This window comes from Equus przewalskii, chromosome 4 (assembly GCF_037783145.1).
Source record: "Equus przewalskii isolate Varuska chromosome 4, EquPr2, whole genome shotgun sequence".
Taxonomy (NCBI): domain Eukaryota; kingdom Metazoa; phylum Chordata; class Mammalia; order Perissodactyla; family Equidae; genus Equus; species Equus przewalskii.
The window spans coordinates 59,753,157-59,774,158 of record NC_091834.1 but is presented as its reverse complement, the minus strand read 5'-3'; the positions used below and the strand labels follow the sequence as shown (position 1 = coordinate 59,774,158).

The 21,002-nt window shown below is 41.0% G+C and overlaps 1 protein-coding gene across 27 annotated transcripts in view; it reads right to left on the bottom strand.

The window, feature by feature from the left end:
* Positions 1–21,002, bottom strand: part of CREB5 (cAMP responsive element binding protein 5) — a 394,803-nt gene that overhangs the window by 71,551 nt on the left and 302,250 nt on the right. For all 27 annotated transcript variants that reach the window (XM_070616101.1, XM_070616117.1, XM_070616109.1 and 24 more), the window contains one exon: positions 19,184–19,294. In XM_070616101.1, the coding sequence (XP_070472202.1) occupies positions 19,184–19,294 (111 nt within the window). The remainder of the gene's footprint in view (positions 1–19,183; positions 19,295–21,002) is intronic.

Sequence of the window (21,002 nt, the reverse complement as noted above, 5' to 3'; positions counted from 1 at the left end):
GTTTGTACCTCTTAATCCCCTTCACCTATTTTTCCTGCCCCCCAACCCTCCTCTCCTCTGGTGACCACCATTTTGTTTTCTGTATCTATGAGTCTATTTCTGTTTTGTTTTATTTGCTCATTTGTTTTGTTTTTTAGATTCCACATGTAAGTGAAGTCATATGTAATTGCCTTTCTCTGTCTGACTTATTTAACTTAGCATAATACCCTCTAGGTCCATCCATGTTGTCTCAAATAGCAAGATTTCACTCTTTTTTATGGTTGACTAATATTCCATTGTGTATGTATATGCCACATCTTCTTTAACCATTATCTATCATTGGAGACAGGTTGCTTCCATATCTTGGCTATTGTAAATAATACTGCAATGAACATAGGGTCATATATCTCTTTAAATTAGTGCTTTTGTTTCCTTCCGATAAATATCCGGAAGTGGAATTGCTGGAGCATATGGTAGTTCTATTTTTAAATTTTTGAGGAACCTCAATACAGTTCTCCATAGTGGCTGTGACAATTTACATTCCCACCAACAGTGCATGAGGGTTTGTTTTTCTCCACATCTTTGCCAACACTTGTTATTTTTTGTGTTTTTGATAATCGCCATTCTTACCTGTGTGAGGTGATATCTCACTGTGGTTTTAATTTGCGTTTCCCTGAATCATGCCACTTCTTGGAGAAAAACATTAGCATTGCTTCAGTAGTCAAATCAATCGCTCTAGGGGGTAAGAGGGAAATCCCTCTCCTGTCTAGACAGCCCCAAGTCAATTGCTAGATCAGCAAGGCTTGCTCCAGCACTGTGGACACATCTGCTCTGGGCCGTGGGGCTCTGCTCTACCATACAAGAAACAGGTTTCTCAAATTCATGGCAGAGGCAATGGCCACAGGCAGAGATGCAGGTACGTCAGCTCCTTCTCAGCTCTCAGAACACAGCTGGGCACTTCGGGTAGGATCATGGCACTGATACAACACCAAAGACCTCAGCATATTCTGAGTCTGGGTAGAGACGCATGTAGAGGGGTACTGACCCCTCTTCCCAAATTCCATGCTGTTCTCCAGGCCATTGAGCATGTGACTGAGAATACGGCCAAATAAGAGCAAGTATCCTACTAGATTATGAATGTACACAGGAGAGAGGGGGACCTCAAAATCTATTCCTAGTTCAGTGGCTGTTGCTAACAACAAGGTAGGGGCACAGGACCCATATTCCCTCTCCTTACCCCTGTTAAAAATCACGCTTTTGGTCTACTTCTGAGAACACTTAAACACTAGGTGTTTGTCAGAATATAGTTCAAAGACCTATATGAATATGGTGCATGGATGGCTTTCACCTTCCACTGAAAAAGTTCTGGGACTAGGGTGAGGCAAGAGAGGTGCCCATAAGGAGACACTCACTCTCAGAGTCATGCAAATGCCTTAGTGCAAAGTCATCACTTGCACAACCCTGAGAGTGAGTGCTTTCTTAAATTTGTACCCTGGGCACCTCTCTGGTCTCACACTAGTCCTAGTCCTGCTTTCAAGCTTCAGAAACAGACCAATCTGCAAGCTGCTAGGTTTCTCAAGGGAGAGCTCTTCATAGGAGAGGCCGACCCAGAACTGTCAGGCTTTACAGATTCCCACAGAGCTTCCACTGGAATTCGAGATCTGATTTTGCAAAGGCAAATCCTGGGGGCCTGATCAGGGTTTTGTTTATGATTTTAAGGTTTAAGTAATCTTCAGATTACTTTTGGAAACTGTTATGAGCTGAATTGTGCCCCCGACCCCGCCCATTCCTATGTTGAAGTCCTAACCCCCGGTTCCTCTGCATGTGACTATATTTGGAGACAGGGTCTTTAAAGAGATACGTAAGGTAAAATGAAGTCACGTGAGTGGGCTCAAATCCAATCCGACTGGTGTCCTCATAAGAAGAGGAGATGAGGACACAGACACACAGAGGAAGACCCTGTGAAGACAGGGAGCAGGTGGCCATCTACGAGCCAAGGACAGAAGCATGGAACAGAGCCTGCCCTCACAGTTCTCCAAAGGAACCACCCTGCTGACACCTTGACCTCGGATTTCTAGCCACCAGAATTGTGAGACAATAAATTTCTGTTGTTTAAATCACCCAGTCTGTGGCACTTTGTTGTGGCAGCTCTAACAAGCCAACACAGAAACAAATAGTTTCCTAAATGTTCTAACGTCCACTTTGCTGTATTTTGGTTTTTTTCTTTTTTAAAAAATAGCCTTGATCACTAGGAACAACTAGTAATAGTACCTTAGGGTCTACACTGTCATCCAAGTCTTAACTCTCATATAGTGAAAGCAAAGCAAGAAAAAGCAATAGCCTATAATACTGGTTGAAAATTTCCCAAGAATATCATTATAGGTGAATGAGGATTGGAGGGATAGTAAGTCGTGTTTTAAGGAATCACAGATATAGTTTCTAGGTTAGCAAAAATGTTAGAAAATGTTGGTGTTGATGATGATGGGGAGGAGATGAAGGGCTCGTTCTCCAAGATGAAGTAAGCATAGAAAATCGCTTCATTTAGTCCAACCCTCACAGGGATGAGATTTAATCTTGCTCTAGGTCATATCCATCACTCCCGGCTCTGGTTTCGATGCTAAAAAGAATCAATCAATCAATTGCTCCAGCATCAAAAAGTCACAATACATCAATCGAATGTGAGAATGGCACACTGTGGCTATTTTTAAGAGCTATGAAAACGTCAATATGTTAAGCTGGTAGGAGACGCTTGCCTTTGCTAATGACGAATCTCAGGGCCATTGATTCCTATGGTCACACGACTATCATTCCCCTGGTTTCTAAATCCAGTAATGGTGTGGAATAGCCATAATGGACTCCCAGGAATAAAAGAAGAGAAAGTTCAAAACATACTTAATTCCAGAGGTATTGAGCTGTCTTTTAAAAAGGTAATAATCTTGACTGATAAAGATTCACTCTATAAAATGCTGTACCAGGGAAATTTCAGGGATAGGCTCCCCTCCGAGAAGAATATCTTTCCTCTCCTTCTCACTGAAGCCCGGGTGGCTGCCTCCACAGTGAATAAAAAGTGCTGTCCCCCAGGACGGAGGGAGAGGTGGCCTGTCCCATACTACTCCACGCTTCTCTCAACACATGTAGATGGACTCTTTCAGATACATTATGGAATAAAAGGCTTTTGTGGGCAGCCCTGGGAAAGTAACCATCTCTGACATTTCTCGTGAGGAAAACTGTGTTTTGAGTTCTGAATGACTGACTTTTAAACACACTTTGGGAACACCACTCCTGCGTGAGAGTCAGGCCTGCCTTTAGTGGGATTGTTTGCAGAAGATCCACCTTGGAGTTCAAAGGCAACACTGTAAACCTTTGGAAATGTGCTCAATCCCACAGCACGTTTGGTGACACAACAACCTTTAGTCAAGTAGAAATCAGTCAACTTAACAAGTGTCTAAAAAATTCACTGTGTGGCCAGATAATAGGTTCATAATATGTTCTTGGCCTTGAGAAGCTTAAAGCATACAATCCAGATAGAAGAATGTCCTTTCGAATTTCTTTTGCCTGAATAAATGTCAAACTACATTTAACTAAATTTTAGAAATTACATACCAAGTGATAACGGGAAAAAAAAAATTCTCCTTTTCTCCCAACCATCCATGCCTTGTTTCCAGTTGCCTTTTTGTTTTATAAAGAGTTTGATGTACTGGAAAAGAATGAAGAAGCAAGCTTGGGTTATCCCATTTTAAAGGATGTTTTAAATAGTGATCTGAAAAACTGTTTTTCCCTTTATTTCTATCGGCATTTTAACACAGTTTCTAAAGACTGGATCTCAACCTGAGTCTCAGCACGCTTCAGAGCAGTTTTTGTTAAGGAGAACTTTCTCTGTCACTCCCTCGAATTCTTCTCTTCCTGGATGACTGAAAGAATTCCTTCAAACAGATTTTTGTGACTGGTGTTTCCCAAACAACAGAGTACACCTTAATTCTAGAAATGGAAGGCCAAGTGGCTTTTGTGATAAACAAGACCTCAGCAGCACTTTACAGACACTTCCAGCAGAGGAAAAATACCAAACAGAAAAAGGAAGTGGTTATTGTCTGTAACTGCAGGGAATAAATGGCCAGGCAAGAGTTTTATGAGATTTGATTGTACAATTCAGAGAAGAAAATTTATATATGTACATAGTCGTTTACTGATATTTTCCTTGGATCTGCCTAAGTCATCTGCCCCATAACACACCTAGAACTGCTTCCAAGTGCCCTCACCTATTGGCATACAAAAGCTGCTTTTACAGAAGCCTCCAGTTTCCAGCATACACATCAGCCAGTGATTTGCATAATCCTTAATACCCACCCCCAACCCTTTTTTCAGCCCCCTAATGCAAACAAGATCTGGCTCAGGCTTCCCTACGCTAATCCATGCTAACACCATTTAGAAGGGAGACTATTCCGTGTAAATTGGCACAGCCGAATAAGCTCCCCATTGTATAAACGACAGTCTTAGTAGAAAGACATTAATGAATATGCCAGTGGGGAGAGCCCTCAGCTTCTCAGTTGCTTGCTGGACCCTATCGCTGGAAGAACTCTGTGAAAGTTAGTGTTTTTTTAACCAAGGTAAGGAATTTCACTCCACCTCCCTGTCTGAATCCTAACAGCTCTTCAAGACTCAGAGATCAAAAGCAATGACTTCATGAAGACTGAGGACTGACCTGACCTCCAATTCTCCTTCCCGACACCCAACAATCAGCCTCTCCTCCAAACCCAAAATATAGTTTTTTGGTAATTTTTTATGACTCCTTGCCCACATACACCTAAGTTATTTAGAGGCTGACGCTTTGTCTTACACATCTTTAGAAAATCCATAGATGGAGCATAAACAATAAATGCTTCTTGAATAAATACATGCATATGTAAATTTAAAAAATAATTTTTTTAAGCTAACTTTGTAACGCTATTTCTTCCTCAGCATCTTCAGGCTTTGGCTCACTCTGTTCTCCCTGGAAAACTTTCTCTTCCCGTCCTTCCAACCTGCTTAGACTAGTGCTGTTGAATAGAAATTTCAGCAATGATGGAAATTTTCCCTATCTGTGCTGTCCAATATGGTAGCCATTGGCCTCACGTGGCTATCGAGCACTGAAAATGTGGCTAGTGCAACTCAGAACTGAATTTTAAGTTTTACTTTATTTCAATGAATTTAAAATGTAAATGGCCACAAGTGGGTAGTGGCTACTGTACTGGAGAGCACAGGAGCTTGACTCATTTGAGAGGTCTTCCTGGAAGGCCACTCTGGAGGTCTCACCACCATCACCATGAATGCAGATGAGGCACAGATTTTGTACTTGTCTTTATCATAACATTTATCAAAACATACTTAGTTGTCTATTTATTTATCTGATTTGTTCATTGGATTACAAGTTCCTAAAGGCTTGAGTTATGTCTTATTCACAGTTTTATCCTCAAAAACCAAGTATAATATTGGCATTTGAAGGTACTTAATAAAGATTTTTTGAATGAAGGATGAATAAATGAACTGATTCCTCAGTGGACTGAGAGAGACATTTCTTTATATGTATAAATCTACAGAACAGATCTCTTGGAACCAAGTGAGCTGGGAACTAAGAGACTAATGGTGGTGATGTGACAAATTATCTTTGTCTAAGGAGCATGCCCAGCTCTTTAGCTTATCTTTTCTTACAAACTCAGGCCCTATCTTTGCATAACTGGAACTTAGGAACAACTCACTTGTAGAGGCCCTGGTCATTAAGCTGTGACTCTGTCCAGACTTGCTCTTTAAGAAAATTCCCAGGAGATAAAGTTCACCGCAATGATGGAGTGAGATAAACATGCTTTTGCTGTGATCCCATGTTCTCACGTACCCCATACTGGTGTACAGAACAGCTGGACTCGTTCATCAGATTTGAAAATAATCAGGTCTTCACACTCTGTTATCATGGGTATGGTTGTTCCAAAGGGCATGTTGGCAAAGAGCCTTCTTAACCATGTCCCAGAGACTCAACCACCTCCATCCAAGGAACTGGGGACCTCTTTATCTCCTTCCTTACCATTTCTTCCAAACTCACTTGCAGAGTATAAGGGAAGCTCTCATTCAAACCAATAATGATTGTAGGTGTTTTGGAAAAAAATAAATGCCAAAATTTGGCATGGTACTGCTTGTGTCACTTTAGGGTACATAATTGAGTCTCATGGCTAGACTTATTCCAAATATTTGCGTAATTTAAAGTAATTTGTACAGACATAGTAAAAGTCTATTTTAGGCAAATGGAATTTAATATATATTTCTTGGTGAGTCTTTGGTCTTTTGTGTAATTTTAGTCCTAATATTTTAATAGTAAAATGTTGTCATTGTTCTCATATTCATGTTTGTGAACTAACAAACCGTAAAACAATCACATGTGTTTGCAATTTGAAAATATGCTGCACTGAACTCTGTCTTCTAAAATAAGTTTTTAACTATTCAAAAAAATTTTTTTGTCATGTCTATTTTTACTTATTTCAATTAATTGGTGAATTCAAAACAACAGCTGTATAACTCTCACGGGTTTCTATATCCAGTGCTCTATAAAGAGCACAGTAATTTAGCGCATTAATCAAAACGAGGAGCTGAATTCTAGAACTGAGTTTACCACAACTTTGCCGAATGATCAAAGGTAAGGGACTTAATCTCTCTTAGTCTCAGTTTTCTCTTCTATGAGACTGTGGACTTTGTACAAGTATGTTTTAAACATCATGAGTTAAACCATTAAGAGAAGTATCCTTTGAAGCAGGAAAAAAAGAAGAAAAAAAGCATATATAGAGAGAGAAATTGTTACGGACCAGGTACTGTGCCAAATGATTTCCCTGTATTGCCTCATTTAATCCTCAAGATAACTCTATCAGAGGCCTTACCATTATCCCCATTTTATAGATGAGGAAATGATAAACAGAGAGGTTAAGCAACCATGTCATGCCACTAGGATTTGAAGCTAGGCAGTCTGACTCTCGAGTCTTTGCTCTCAACCAACGCTTCATGCTGCTTCTCAAAGAGAGAGAGAGAGAAAAAACCCCACCACATTCTTAAGTCCAGTTGAGAGCCGTGGCTCCCATAAGAGGCCAGCCTGATAGTCTCTGTGAAAGGTGTGAAAATGTTCTGTGTATCTTAACATATGAGCTAGCAGTCATTATTAACATTATTGTTAAAGACACAGAGACTTGGTATTTTCCAATTTAACAGTCAAGGTTTCCAATATTAAAAAAATAACCCTCAAATTCTATGACCTATACTAATTTGAACTTCTGCTGGGGAGCAGATTTGAATCGCATTTGCTACACAGCTCTGGGGGGGGATACAACAGTCAGTCCCTCCATCCAGGGTCCGGATTGCAATTTGGTTTTGTTCTCTGCTTGTTGCCCTGGGCGCAGGGAAATGACGTGCTATGTGTGTGGGTTGGGGATTAGCAATAACGTGAGGCAAAACCCTCAGGAATGTCAGGGGCCTGCTGTTAAAAAAAAAAAAAAAAGGAAGCGTAACACATAGATGACACTAGCAATTAATATTTGCCAATTAATTGTCACTGCCTCCCTGCTTCCACCTCTCCTAGAATCCAGTCACCATGCTGTTTTTAGGTCACCAAAGCAAAGACCAAGCATGGAAGGGTCAGATCTTAGAGTTGGGTTCAAATCCTGTCTGCCATTTGCTGGCTGAGTGACCTTGGGCACTGTTCTCTGTACATCGGTTCATTTGCCTGTACAAACAGGGACACCTACCTTACAGGATGGTTATGAGGATTAAATAAGATAATACATGTAAATGCCTCACCTAGGTGCCTTCTATGCAGTTCCTCACTGAAATCGCACAGTAACGTGGCCCATGATCAGCAGTCAAGGCATGTTTGACATTGTTATATAATTATTTCTCATATTCATTCATCTGACAAAAAGAGATTTTGTGCCAATCATATGCTAGGTATTCAGATCCCTGTCCTCAGGGAGCCTAGGCACTCTGGTTCACAGAGGATTCACTCAATCTTAAAATAATATGCCATTAATATCACACTCCATGGGACTTAAGCTGTTTTATATTTCTGTTTAACTTTCCTGCTTGAGAATGGATTCAGCGACATTTAGCCATCCAATAAGGATGATAAAGTGTAATCAATATAAATCCATATACTTATATAGTGACTGGTGAAATAAAAATGGTCAGAGGTTGACTTCTCATAAATGGGATAAAAGCAGGATACATATAATCTCCCCTTGGGTAATTGTGGAAGACACAAACAGATCTTCAGTTTATTGAAGATACTCTGGTATATACTTAAGTAAACAAAGGTTTGTTTAGATAAAGACGCAAAATACGCAAGAGCCACCATGATATCCCTAGGGCAGCCAATATTTTTGCAATAGCTTAGTCAAATAACTACAAAATCAGAACTTTAAGGGAATTTTTTAAACCCTCAAAACACTGTGCTTCCATGCGAAAGAGTCATGTAAACAAAACAAAACACCAAAAAGCTACTAAATATATTTTAAGATACGCCTTTAGTCTTAGAAACAAACATATAATTAGTGAAGTAAGGTAGTAAAGCCAGCTAGTTAATAAGAATTTGAAAAACACAGTAGAGGGAGGACAACCTACCCCATCATTTCTTCCCTGGATTCTAACACAACCCCAACTAAGAAAAATTGCCTTAAAGTACAGAAGTGACCAAAGAAGAAAATCAAATGGACAAGAAATACAGAGAAAGATGTGCAACATTACCCCTAAGGTAAGAAATGCAAAAAAAACCTGCAAAGATTTTCTTAAAGATGATAACGCTTCATGCTTCTGCCAATGCCGTAAGATGTATATCCTCCCATATTACAGGCAAGAGTACAAATTAGTATGAATTTTAAGAAATTTGGCTGTATATATACAAAGTCTTTAAAATGTTTCTTCTCCTTTCCCTGGTAATCCTAATTCCAGGACTCGATCCTAAGGAAATAATCAGAGATGGAAGTAAATAATTTCAGATCAGTTTTTTGTTTGATTTATTTTTATAATCAAAGTGTTATTTCTAGTAGAGAAAATCTAAATATCCAGAAATAGAAATAAGGGGACAGTAGAATTTTTTATGTGATACTCATAAGATAAATTATAACAATTATTAAAATGTTTTCAAAAGATACTGATATGGGAAAATGCTCATAATATCATGTGAAGTTTTTTAAAGGATACAAGCTGTATATTCAGTATGAATCTAATTTTGATATATTACATATATGAACAGGGAAAAAAGGCAAAGAGCATTTTCATTTTAACATATGCCCCAAAGATTACCACTAGATATTAATTTTTGACCAAAACTACATTAGAGTCCATGAATATGTTATGTATTTTAAAAAATACTAAAGCCTTAGGCCAGTCCCAAGGGGACTTCAATACGGAAGTGTCAAAGCACCTTGATATAAGGCCATGTCACCTTCAGGTGGGGCCACACAGCAGGCCGGAGGTCTCATGCAGGGCGTCTCTGCAGAGCTGGGTTCAGCTGTGGCTGGCAGAGACCCCTGTTGCTGACACAGAGATTTGGGAAATCATAGGGAAGCTCCTCACCTGCTCAACTATCTCTCCCCCTCCCACTTGTCGTGGTCCTGAAATTCTAACATTGGTGAATCAATCATCTGACTTAAGGCCTCCCTTATCCCTGGAACTTACAGAAACATAGCCCACAGTGTGGGGTGACATTAAATCATGGCAACATCTCCATCTAAAGTGGTGTATCAGACTTTCCTTAAAGCACAGTAACATCTCTTCTAAATCACTTTATCAGACTTTCCTTCCTTCATCCTATCAACAACATTTACTGGGTATCTAGAACCTGCAGGAAAGATGCCAACCCAGGGAGACGGAGCTGAATCAAACTGGCCTCTGTTCTCAAGGAGTTCTCAGGCTGGCTGTGAGGCAGGTACACAGACAATGACACCTAATAAAGCCCTATGAGGAAGAGATAAACAAGATCCAAATGCAGTCTTCCCTCGCAGAAGGCATGGCTCCTGTCTAACCGAAGAGGTTGAGAAGACGTCACAGGAAGGGTGCATTTGAGTTGAGTCTTGGAAAAAAGGAGGAGTGGAGTTTGCAGAGGCAAAGAAAATAGGCTAGGCTAGGCAAGCCTGCCAGAGAGAGCAAGAGGCCCTCAGGAAAATGCCAGGCTCCTACAGGGGAGGGGCTTTTGAAGAGCAACCATCGTATGCATAGCCCAGTGGAGCAGAAGAGGCTGGAAGGGATGCAGCACCAGATTGAGTGAGCACCATGGAAACGCAGGTGCATTCCCACGCGGAGGTGCCAAAGGGGAGAAGCACATTCCAGGAAAGGGTGCAAGTGACACACTTGCCAGCTCTGACATGCTACCCAGGTGTGCTCCTGGTCCTCTTACACTTGGATCCTGGCCACTACTGAAATCAGGGCGCTGCCTAGCCTCTCTGGGCACACTTTTCATCTCTTGAATCCAAGGCCACAGTTGGATGAAAATCTCATCCTCCTTAAACACATCTTCTGTTCTGGTGGCTGCAAATATCATTTCAAAATGAAAATACTTTATGCCATATTAATAATAAAATGTGTATTTTTATTGTTTGGGACTTAACCATTCTGATAACCTAATGACGCATCTTATTCATACGAAGGCGAACACAACAATCGTATAATATTATCCAGTCAGCTTTTCAAGCTAACAGGGGATAAAAAGACAATTTTAAAAAGAAGTCAACAGGGAAAATATATTCTTCATTGGTTTTGAACTTGAAGGTTGATCTCTCCCTTTTATTTTTTAAGAAAAGAAAAATCCCAAACCTTTAGGAAAACTTTGCCTGCTCTGTCTGCTCCAATGGCTCGCCTTCCATTCCCCTCAGGGTATGAATTTTCTGACATCTTCTGTGCTTCCCACAAGAAAAACCAAATCAAGGCAGAGCCATCGTCCCGAAGTGCAAAGCAAACTTTCGTTATTAGTTGTGCTGGCAAAAATTGTGGAAAGTGTAAGCTACATAAATTCCAAGAAAAAGACTGAAATATATCTCTGCAAAGCAGAACTTCCCTGTAACAAGATTTGTAAAGTTTCCTTTTTTTTTTTCCTGGCTATCCTGACACAAGCTGAACTTACTTGCACGATGTTCCAAAGCAGACAGAGACACACACGCGCGCACACGTACACAAATACACAAAGAAGACGTGCCTGAAAACTGTGAGAGAGGGGTGTTCTGAAACCAGACCATGTGCGGTGTCCTTGCCCAGATGCATCTGACTTCAGGCTGGGGAACATTAAACAAACAGAAAAACAAGAGCCGGCAATGCGCGTGCAGGGCGGGATGACAGAGGCAGCGAGCAAATATTGGGATTGTATTTCACCTATTGCCATGGTTACCAAAACAGGGTGGATACTGGCAGAAAGAGAAAGAAATAAAACCAGGAAGACAATGAGTCCTAGGAGAATGTCTGAACGTGTGTACGAGGAGCTGGTGAGGGTGGAGGGAGAGAGCCAAGAGAAGAGATTCAACGGAAGAGGGCATTTCAATACCCCTTTGTGTTGTGGGATCAGGGAGCTCAGTCACCACTCCACAGCAACACAATACAGACCTCCAAAAGCCCAAGCAAGACCCACACAGCCCCAAAGAAAAGAGCGATGAGGCACGGGAACTTTAGTTTTGCTCGGTGACAGGCAAAATCAAAAGAGTTTGTACCAGGTGCCAAGAGATAAAATACTCAGTGTGTATCCACACTCTAGGTGATGAAAAAGAATAGCTTAGTGGTCGCATGTCAGGACTCTCAAGTCTTAGGAAGAATTATAGAGAATTGGACCCATTCCCTCAGGCAATCTGATAGTTAGCTTCAATCCCCACTTGACTTAAAGGGAAAAGCTGATCGGCTCTCTTTTGCCCAGGTACCAAACCTCTGCAGAAAATGCTTCAGGAAACAGCCCCCTCTTTAAGAAGTTCACTATCACAGTAACCACCAGATGGCTTTCTCTGTCAATTCCTGGCTAGCACATGGAGAGAGAATTGCTATAAACTTGCGAACTCGGAATCTGGGTTCCAACTCCCCTTCTCCCGCTAATTAGCTATGTGACCTTAGACAAGTTATTAACTTCAGACTTGTGTTTCTGAAAGGAAAGGATTTTGCTAAAATAATCCCTGGGTTCCTTTCCTGCTTTGGAATTTGGTGATTCATGGGCAATTCATAATCTCTCAAATTCTCATTTTCAAAACAAATATAATCAAATGTATAATCCCCTGTATTTGGGGTGCTGATCAGCACATAGAATGTAAATTCCCAGGGAATTTACTCTGTTCTGTAGAAATCTAAATAAATGGTTTGCTAGCTCTTATCAATGATCTCATCATTTACATTTTGCAAAAAAGTGGTATGATATATTCCTAAATTAAACTTTCTACAGTTTAACTGGGCAAAGTGGCAAAGGCATTCGAAAGATTATACTTGCAGCCAACAGAAAGGAGCTGGGGCTTCTATTAGCTCTTAGAGAAGTGTTGTTGCTTTTAGTTCTTTAATAACAACAGCTAAGCTCAAATCCAGCATTTGTCTTGGCCAGACAGAGATACGGACCAGCCTTCTCGCCAGGGTTTAGTTGACAAGGACCAGAGACTCTAATAGGCATAAGCTGGTAGGTGGTTGGGCCTGCACTATTAATTGAAGCCTCATCTTACTTTATACCCCTGAGTTTTATTTTTATAAAAACCTGTTTTTATTGAGAATAAGTTACCACGGGAACACCAGGGACAGTGTGATATAGTAGAAAGAGGGCTTGGGCTCAGCGCCTGGTTATGCCACTGGATGATGCTGGAAAAGCCACTTAACCTCTCTGTGTCTACAAAATGGGGAGAGTTAATATTTCCCTGTTGCCCTCACAGGGTTGCCATGAGGCTCCGACGAGACAATGCATATGGAAGCACTTTTCAATTTGGAAAGTGCTCTACTTAGATGAACGCAGAGGACGATCATTTCCATTTCTGGCAAAACATTATGGTTTAGAGACAGGACCAAGGACTCAAGGCCTCAGTTCACCATATTTTATCAGCTTGTATGTTCTTCTTCATAAATTACCCAACCTCTCAGTTTATTCATTTGTAAAATGAGGTTAAGAATAGTACCTCCCTCATTGGATTGTTACCAGGATTAAATGAGATAATATATTGCAAGATGCATAACATAGTTTCTGCCACATACACAAGTGTTTAATTAATGTTAACAGTTACTATTTTCTACCATGGTGTTTTAAGAAGGCAAAGTGCCTTTAAAATGAGATCCATCACGTACACTAGTGAGAGAGTAGATTTCTGTTGTTGTCATCATGGAATCTTACGTAATTCCTGTTCATCTGCATATTGGACCGTGGTTTTTCACAGCTGCGAAGGAAGAAGATTCTGAAAAAAGTGGTCATCTCAGTTCAGTCCATCATCATGTTTTGATCACTGGCTACAGGGACACATGGCTGCTGGCATGACTCAAAAGTTAATGAGAGCTTCTTTCAAGTCAACAGCATTTCCTGCCTTGCCACAAAGCTTCTGAGAAGCAGACAGCTTATTCATTCACCACGTTTTTATTCCTGGACATTTAGGAAGTGAAGCTGGGGATGATTAAAGCAAACAGGCAAATCGAAGAACTGCATTTCTCAAGAGTGCCAAAGAGATGTTACCTGGAGACTGTCTTTTCATGTGTATAAACTTTCCAGGCAACTCCATATGGAGCCAGGGTTCTCTGTGATTTATCTGTTGGACAGTGGGTGGCCAAGGGGCACCGTAGGCAAACAGTGATCTGGCTCGATAATTAGGGAGGGGAAAGGCAAACACAAACACACCCAGGTTGACATTCAAAACAAAGTGCAGATTTAACCACGGATTGCTCACTCTGCTACCCCAGTCCTCATCTGCCAATCTGCCAGGAGGAAACTATGAGCCAAGAAAAGAAGCACTGGTAGTAATTTATCAGTACAGCTGATGCAAAAAGCACAATTCTGGGTAGAAGCATAAAGGCCTGAGTTGGGGGCCCAGCTTTGTGTTTAAATGATGGCTTGATCTCCCTAAGTCTTTACCAGGCTTTGGCATCCTCACTTGTGAAATGAGCAATCTGGGCAAGGTCTTCACTAAGTACAGTCAAGCATTGCTTAAGGACGGGGATCCGTTCCGATAAATGCCTCATTAGGTGATTTCGTCTTCAAACATCATAGAGTGTACTTACACAAACCTAGACGGTGTAGCCTACTACATACCTGGGCCATATGGTACTGATCTTATGGGACCATCATTGACCAAAACCTGGTTATTCAGCGCATGACTGTACATCCCCTCCATCTGTAAAAGGCCTTGACTTTTCAATCATTTTGGTTTCTTTCTTTCATTCATTAATGCATACATTCACGTATCCATTCAATAAACTGCAAACCTAGCCATGGATGAAGTATGGACAGTCGATGACCAAAATACAACACAACCAGTCTATCAAAATGGAAGAAACACCATTTAGTACTGATCGCCACCAATTCCTAGGAGGGCATTGATATTCCAAGTTCTGTTCTCCAAGGAACAGACATATCGCTTTCCTCTCAAGGAAAAAATATGATGGATATTGTTTCTAGATATTTTTCAGAGAAATCAAATGTAGTCAGTTACTCTTTACAAGCTGATTACTCAGCTTACATTTATCTACTTTAATCCTCTCCTTCTCAGCCCCACCCTTGCCTCCCACCCACTCCAGCTCATCCCCATTTCCATGGCTAGAGTGTAGTTCCTTCTCTTAATTTTAATTCAGTTGAACTCAGTTAAATTCAGTTCTCATTCAGGGGACCTTTTTCAGTACACGGAGCTTGCACAAGGCAAGGATTATCTTCAAGGAGCTTCCACTTAATCAAGTTGGGGAGGCACACATGTAAAAGAAGAAATGTCAAGATAAAAATATGTTTGGATAAACAGATAGTGAAACTGGAACAGTCAGTGAGGCCACAAAGCTCTGGTTAAACCAAGGGGGAAATTCCATACTGTCAACCACTCCACATCTTTTCCAGGTTATCTGGAAGTCTAAACTATTCTTGCCATCCTTGTCTCCCATTTGTATGTGAATATATATTAATCTAAAAAGAATGTGATGTAACCTGCTGGTTACTGACATAGAGAAGAGGTATGATATTTTTATATAGAGGATCAATGTTGTGATGAAAAAGCTTTGTCATTGCAGTGTGAGACTTAGTCTTTGGTAAGTGATATGCCCTTGGGCCATTGTTTATTTTTTGGTGAGGAAGATTGGCCCTGAGCTAATATCTGCTGCCAATCTTCCTCTTTTTGCTTGAGGAAAGTTGTCACTGAGGTAACATCTGTGCCAGTCTTCCTCCACTTTGTATGTGGGATGCCGTCACAGCATGGCTTGATGAGCAGGGTGTAGGTCTGAGCCCAGGAACTGAACCCACGAACTCCAGGCCACCAAAGCAGAGCGCATGAACTTAACCACTACGCCACCAGGCCAGCCCCTTTGGGCCAGTCTTTTAACCTCTTGGAGCCTCAGGCGCCTCATAAAATGAGGACGACAGCCCTGTCATGGGATTATTCTGAGGACAAAATCAGGTTGCAGCTGTACATACCTTCTCCCTACTATCAAGACTCCTAGGCTTCACTAACCCTGTCCAAACTTAAGGTGAAATCTGAGCAGGGTGGCCAGAACCCTCTCCAAAGAGTTGTTTATGTCATCCTTCATTTTAGTCAGTTTCAATATGGTAGTAATCACCTCATCATTAATGAGACACAAGACAGATGTATGGACAAGTTTCCCCCACCCTATTTAGCTTCCAACACTATTATTGGTTTCTTTAAAAAAAAGAGAAAGAAAAAGGAAAACTTCTTTCAAAGCTAAACGGAGTTGGTCTAATTCTCACAAACGGAAATGAATGCAGATGTGCATAACACTGAGGCCACCGTATCCACAGCACTACAGAACCGCTCACACCCAGCAGAGGCGGAAGCGTGCCCCAGTCTAGAGTGCACTTCCCCTACCCATCCGTCTCCTTCTTCCTCCCCTTTTTCATTTTCCTCTGCTCATCTCCCTCCTTTCCTCCCTTTCCCTACTTTGAAAGTTAAAAATGTCTACCAGGTATCCAGCAAATTTCCTTTCTGGCAGCCCCCATTTTCATGGAAGACACCCACCGATCCCAGGAATTCGAGAGAAAGAGCCTGTTGTTTTGGGTGATTAAAAAGATGCAAGGCTCATACGGCTTTGAGTCTGCTCTCACCCCCAAAACAAAATCCGACATGCACGCATCCACTCGTGTAATTGTGAAGCCATGTTTGTTGGCTTAATTCTTCAGAAAAAGAATCCATAAAACTAAATTATAATTTGCCAGAATTATGATAAAACCCACTTGGACAGATGCAGCCACAGTCCATTGAAGTGTACTACTTGATACTAGGGCACACTAAATCCAAAGAACACAGGGGCTTCTTGATTTAGGCTGTCCCAGATGAACGCAGTATAAGGCTTACTGGGGACACCTAGCTCTCTCCCTCCCACGATAGAAATGATTTGGGCAAGGAAAATGGATGTATTCCACTGAGCAATCACTAGTGAGACGGCTTCCAATATAGTCGTACATTTCAAGCAATCCTGTCTTAAGCTTTTGTCCACCTCCAGGACCTCTGAGTTTCACCAGAGATTCAGGACGATGACTTTTGTCAGTGGCCAATAGGGAGGATGAAATGGACACTCTGATATCACTGTCCCCAGGAGAATAGGTCTGCAGTGTTGTGGTGGGGGTGACACCTCCCTGCAGCTCTCTGGTTTCTCATGTGCTCTGAGAACACACCCCACAGAGTGCATTCATCACAATAGCCCATGTGTGACCTTTGGAAAAGTCCTTGAAAACAGTGAAACAAGAGTCTTAGTTGAAATCTGGAATCCATTCCAGTCTTACACAGGAAGAAAATTAGGCATAGAACAACAAAGCCCATAGTTCAGAGAAACCTGGGGAGGCTCTGGCTGACATTAAAATCATGCAAGATTTTTTTTTCTTCACTACTTTGTATTTCATAAAAGCTTTTCATCTCAGCAGCCCAAAGCTGCTAGAAAATACTATATGGTTATTAGATGGCCATAACTGGTTTCTCCAGTGAATAAAGCAAGTAGAATAAGATTAGAGATGCTGAGTAATATATTAAAAGTCACTTACTTAACAGTTTTCCAAGCTACTAAGTAAATGCTATTCTTCCAAAATATAAGGACGCCAATACTTCCATTTTTCCCTTTGAATTAATGTGTTGGCAATAAGAGGGCTAGAGGTGGACGCTTGGGGCTGAAAGAATGGCTGTGCTCCGTTAGCCCCAACTCCACAGTACAGTTCATTAACCCAGACATCACGGATCTGGAAATATTCATTCACTTAGAACATGAATCAGCAGGATAGTGTGCTTGCTCCGTAAACTTAACTCGACAAACATTTGTGGGGTTAAGGGTATTTTATAAGCACAAACCAATCCTCTTTTGTCTCCAGCTGATACTATTCACGACGAATTTGCCATAGTATATGTTTTTATTTCACACACATAAATAATTATAAACCTGTACTCCCTTTAGAAGCATTTTCTTTCTTTGCCAGAAAGAAATGGGGTAGGACACTTCTGAGACAAGTGGTGGCATAAAATCCAGTGAAAATCAACTGGCAGGGAAATTTGGTTTGGAATCGTGTTTTAGAATCCATCTAAAGTTTGTCTGGGAGGTCTCTCAAAAGAGATACAGACCCTGAACCAAACAAGATGATTCAGAAATAATCCAGCTGAGGGAGTAGCATCTGATGCTCAGACCCAGAACACATTCAGACACATGAATAGCTTAATTTTGTTTTTTTCTTAAGTACCTTCACAGTTCATTTCTTATTTTCCTTAAAAAAAAAAAAAAAGTAAATGGCATTACTCTGGTCTCCAAAACAGATGCCAGTTTGAACTTTATTCTGCCAGCACGTATTTGGTTTGGCTCTGCAGGGCTTGAGTTGAAAAAATATTTGCCAATTCCAAAAAGATTTAACGAGCTTTGCTGAAGATGTCAGTGCCATTTGGCATGTCACAGGGACTGTGGAACAGCAAAGAGCACTCTCTTGACCACAGATTTTATTTGCCCAAGGTAGCCAACACTGGGAGTTCAGTCGCTTCCTTGGGTCAAGAAGCTGCAAGTCAAATGAGTGAAATTTCCAAGAGAAAATGACCAAAGCAGGCGTCAAAAAAAACTTGCTGCCATTGAAAACGAAGTCACTGGGTTTTGATGACTAATTTTCAGAACTGTGGATAACGTTCTCATACCAGCCATCAGACACGGTCCCTAACACTATCAGTCAGGAAACCAAATAAATCTCCAACTTCTAGCAACAGCTATCCTTATCCAATGTCAGATACCAAAAACTTTGCTGCGGTGTATTTTACTGTCATCCGATGCCACGCTAAGTGTAGTGTCAGAATTTAACTATACAAAAACCGAATGACCTACTTCAAGTAACGCCACTAAATATAACCAGCAAATTTACTTTATATTGCAAAGACAGACATGCATTGCTTTTATTAATATTTAGTAGAATATAAATGCATGAATCTGTCACTACGATTGGAGAGACTGACCTTACTACACATAAATCTGATACGTTAAAATTCACTGGAGGTTGTCACCTGAAATCGTGAATTTCAGTAAGAGCTCCAGTGACTTTGCAAGAAAACAAGCCTCTGATCCTTACCAATCAACCTCGCATCTGACAACTATAACAAAAAATGAAAAATATTTCTGTGATAGTGTGTGCTTAAAAATCATGTCTGTTTTAATGGATATGGGGACAAAAAGAGTACCAGTGAAGCTATGACCACCTTGAATAAGAAAAACTCTGCATTTTTTTGTTATTTTCCTATTCTGAGCAAATATACACATACTTGAGTGTATCCCACCTCAAATCTTATGAGTCTCCCCAAACTTTTAAACGTCCCTTTTACTAAGGCCACATCTGATCCAATGCTTGTTACACAATCATCCGACGCCATGCTTCAGTAAAAAACATCCTCAAAGAGAGAGCCAAGCTCGCCACTGCCTTTCCACAGAAAGACCTATTCACCAAAACAAAGACGGAGCTGTCTACCTGACTTAACTGAAATTTGGAAGTCAGAGTCGAAATCAAAAGTCACAAAATAACAAAGGGAGGATTCTGACTGTTATTTACCATTTTGGCTTCTGAATGCATTGGCTGGACTTGGGCAGCAGCGCAGGGGTTGCTGAGGTTTGGACCTTGCATTCCCAGGAGGTTGGAGTTCACTGACATTTGTCTCTCCATCTAAGAGAAAGGAAAGCAAGAGAATCAGAAGTCTGAAAAAGGCAGTCTAGGTCACAGACAAAGCTTCATTTCTCTTTCAAATGGTTTGTTTAGAACTTCTCTGAATAACTCTGGAGAAAGTCTGTGGTTTGGGGAAGGGTGAGCAACGCACTCCTGCGCCTAGAACTCAAGCACAGCAAAGTGTCATCCAAAGGAGCGATTTCTATAGAAGATGCCCAGTGCCAAAGAGAACTCTGTAATCATGGCAGATCATTTCCAAGCAAAAGCATGGACTATTTCCACTTTTACAAACACGCCAACGACCAGGGATCACGCTTATATTTGTAACTGTTATGGTTATCTCACGCTTTTTTTTTTCTCCCTAAATTTTATACAGAAACATGAATCATTTGAGCAATAAGAAAAAACAAAATTAATTTAAAAAGTAATGCTCTCAAATACGGTGGGGCTTCCTGTCACTCTAACTCGTAAACACAATCAAAATGATCCAGCAGAGGTATTTGAGCAGCTGCCCCTGGCACAACTCTTCCCTGTTAACCCAGTCAGGACTCTACATGGCAGTTTTTGGCCTCAACACAGTGCTAGGCCTTGGGGTAGAGGAAGAAAGCAGCTGAGGGTATTGTATGACACATGGTCAACGGCTCCCACATTGTCCTGCACGCCTGCCATCCAGTCTAGAATCAATATCTTTCAAATACCTGCATTGACTTCTGGCATTTTTGTCTCCAGGGTGTCTCTGTTAAAAAATAAATACAACACAATCTCTATTTGAGTCAGGGAAGGGTGCGTCTGATGGATATTTTCTGTTTAGTAGAAAATCAGCGCTTTTCAAAGATCTAACATAAAGCAAGCACACAATACTAAAATCTCACAGAAAATAATCAGACTTTTCTGAGGGGGAAATATAGATTCTTCAATGCAAAAGCTTTTCCATTTGGCAAAGGATGGAAATGAAAACGAAAACAATGGTCGGAAAATTTAGGAAACCAGGTTCTGTTCAAAGTTAGTCCAGAAAATACAGGGTCCTTATCACTGGGGCTCTTCAAAGAGTGGAGGACGGAAACCTCACAGACAAGAGTTGAGAGTGAGAATTGAAATCAATGACCCTTGCAGGTCCCTTCCATTGTTGAGAGTCTATCACAGCCATCTCTGCTTCGTCCACGTCAGGCGCGGGGGTATGATTATGACCTTAACGTGTGGGTTAGCAGAGGTGCTCGCCAAAATCCTCCTGATGGATGACTGGTGGACACTCCCCATCACAGCAAAGCACCCTCAGCCTTATCTTGGCCTGGATTCCTTTATCAGTTATCTAGCAGTGAACAGATGTGTGAAACTGTTTCAAAGGAGCTATTTAATGGAGAATTTTCGATATGTTCTAGAGCACTCCAAAAAAACCTTCTGAGGCCTTATTGATTCAGTAAAATAAACTGTTCACCCCGTATACCCCCTGAATCTCCAGGGAGCCGAAGTACTCTGTTTTTTAAATTATTTTTTTAACTGCAGTAAAACATATATAACATAAAATTTACTATTTTAAGTGTTTTTAGTTCAGTGCCATTAAGCGCATTCATGTCCTCTAGTTGTTCAGTCATGAAGATTGCTCTAAAAAATGCTTATTACTTATAGCTCCCTTGCAGAGGCTGGGGCATAGGAGAGTTGGAATAGCGTTTGACACTTTATTCCAATTGGCGACCTTCTCCTAAAAGGA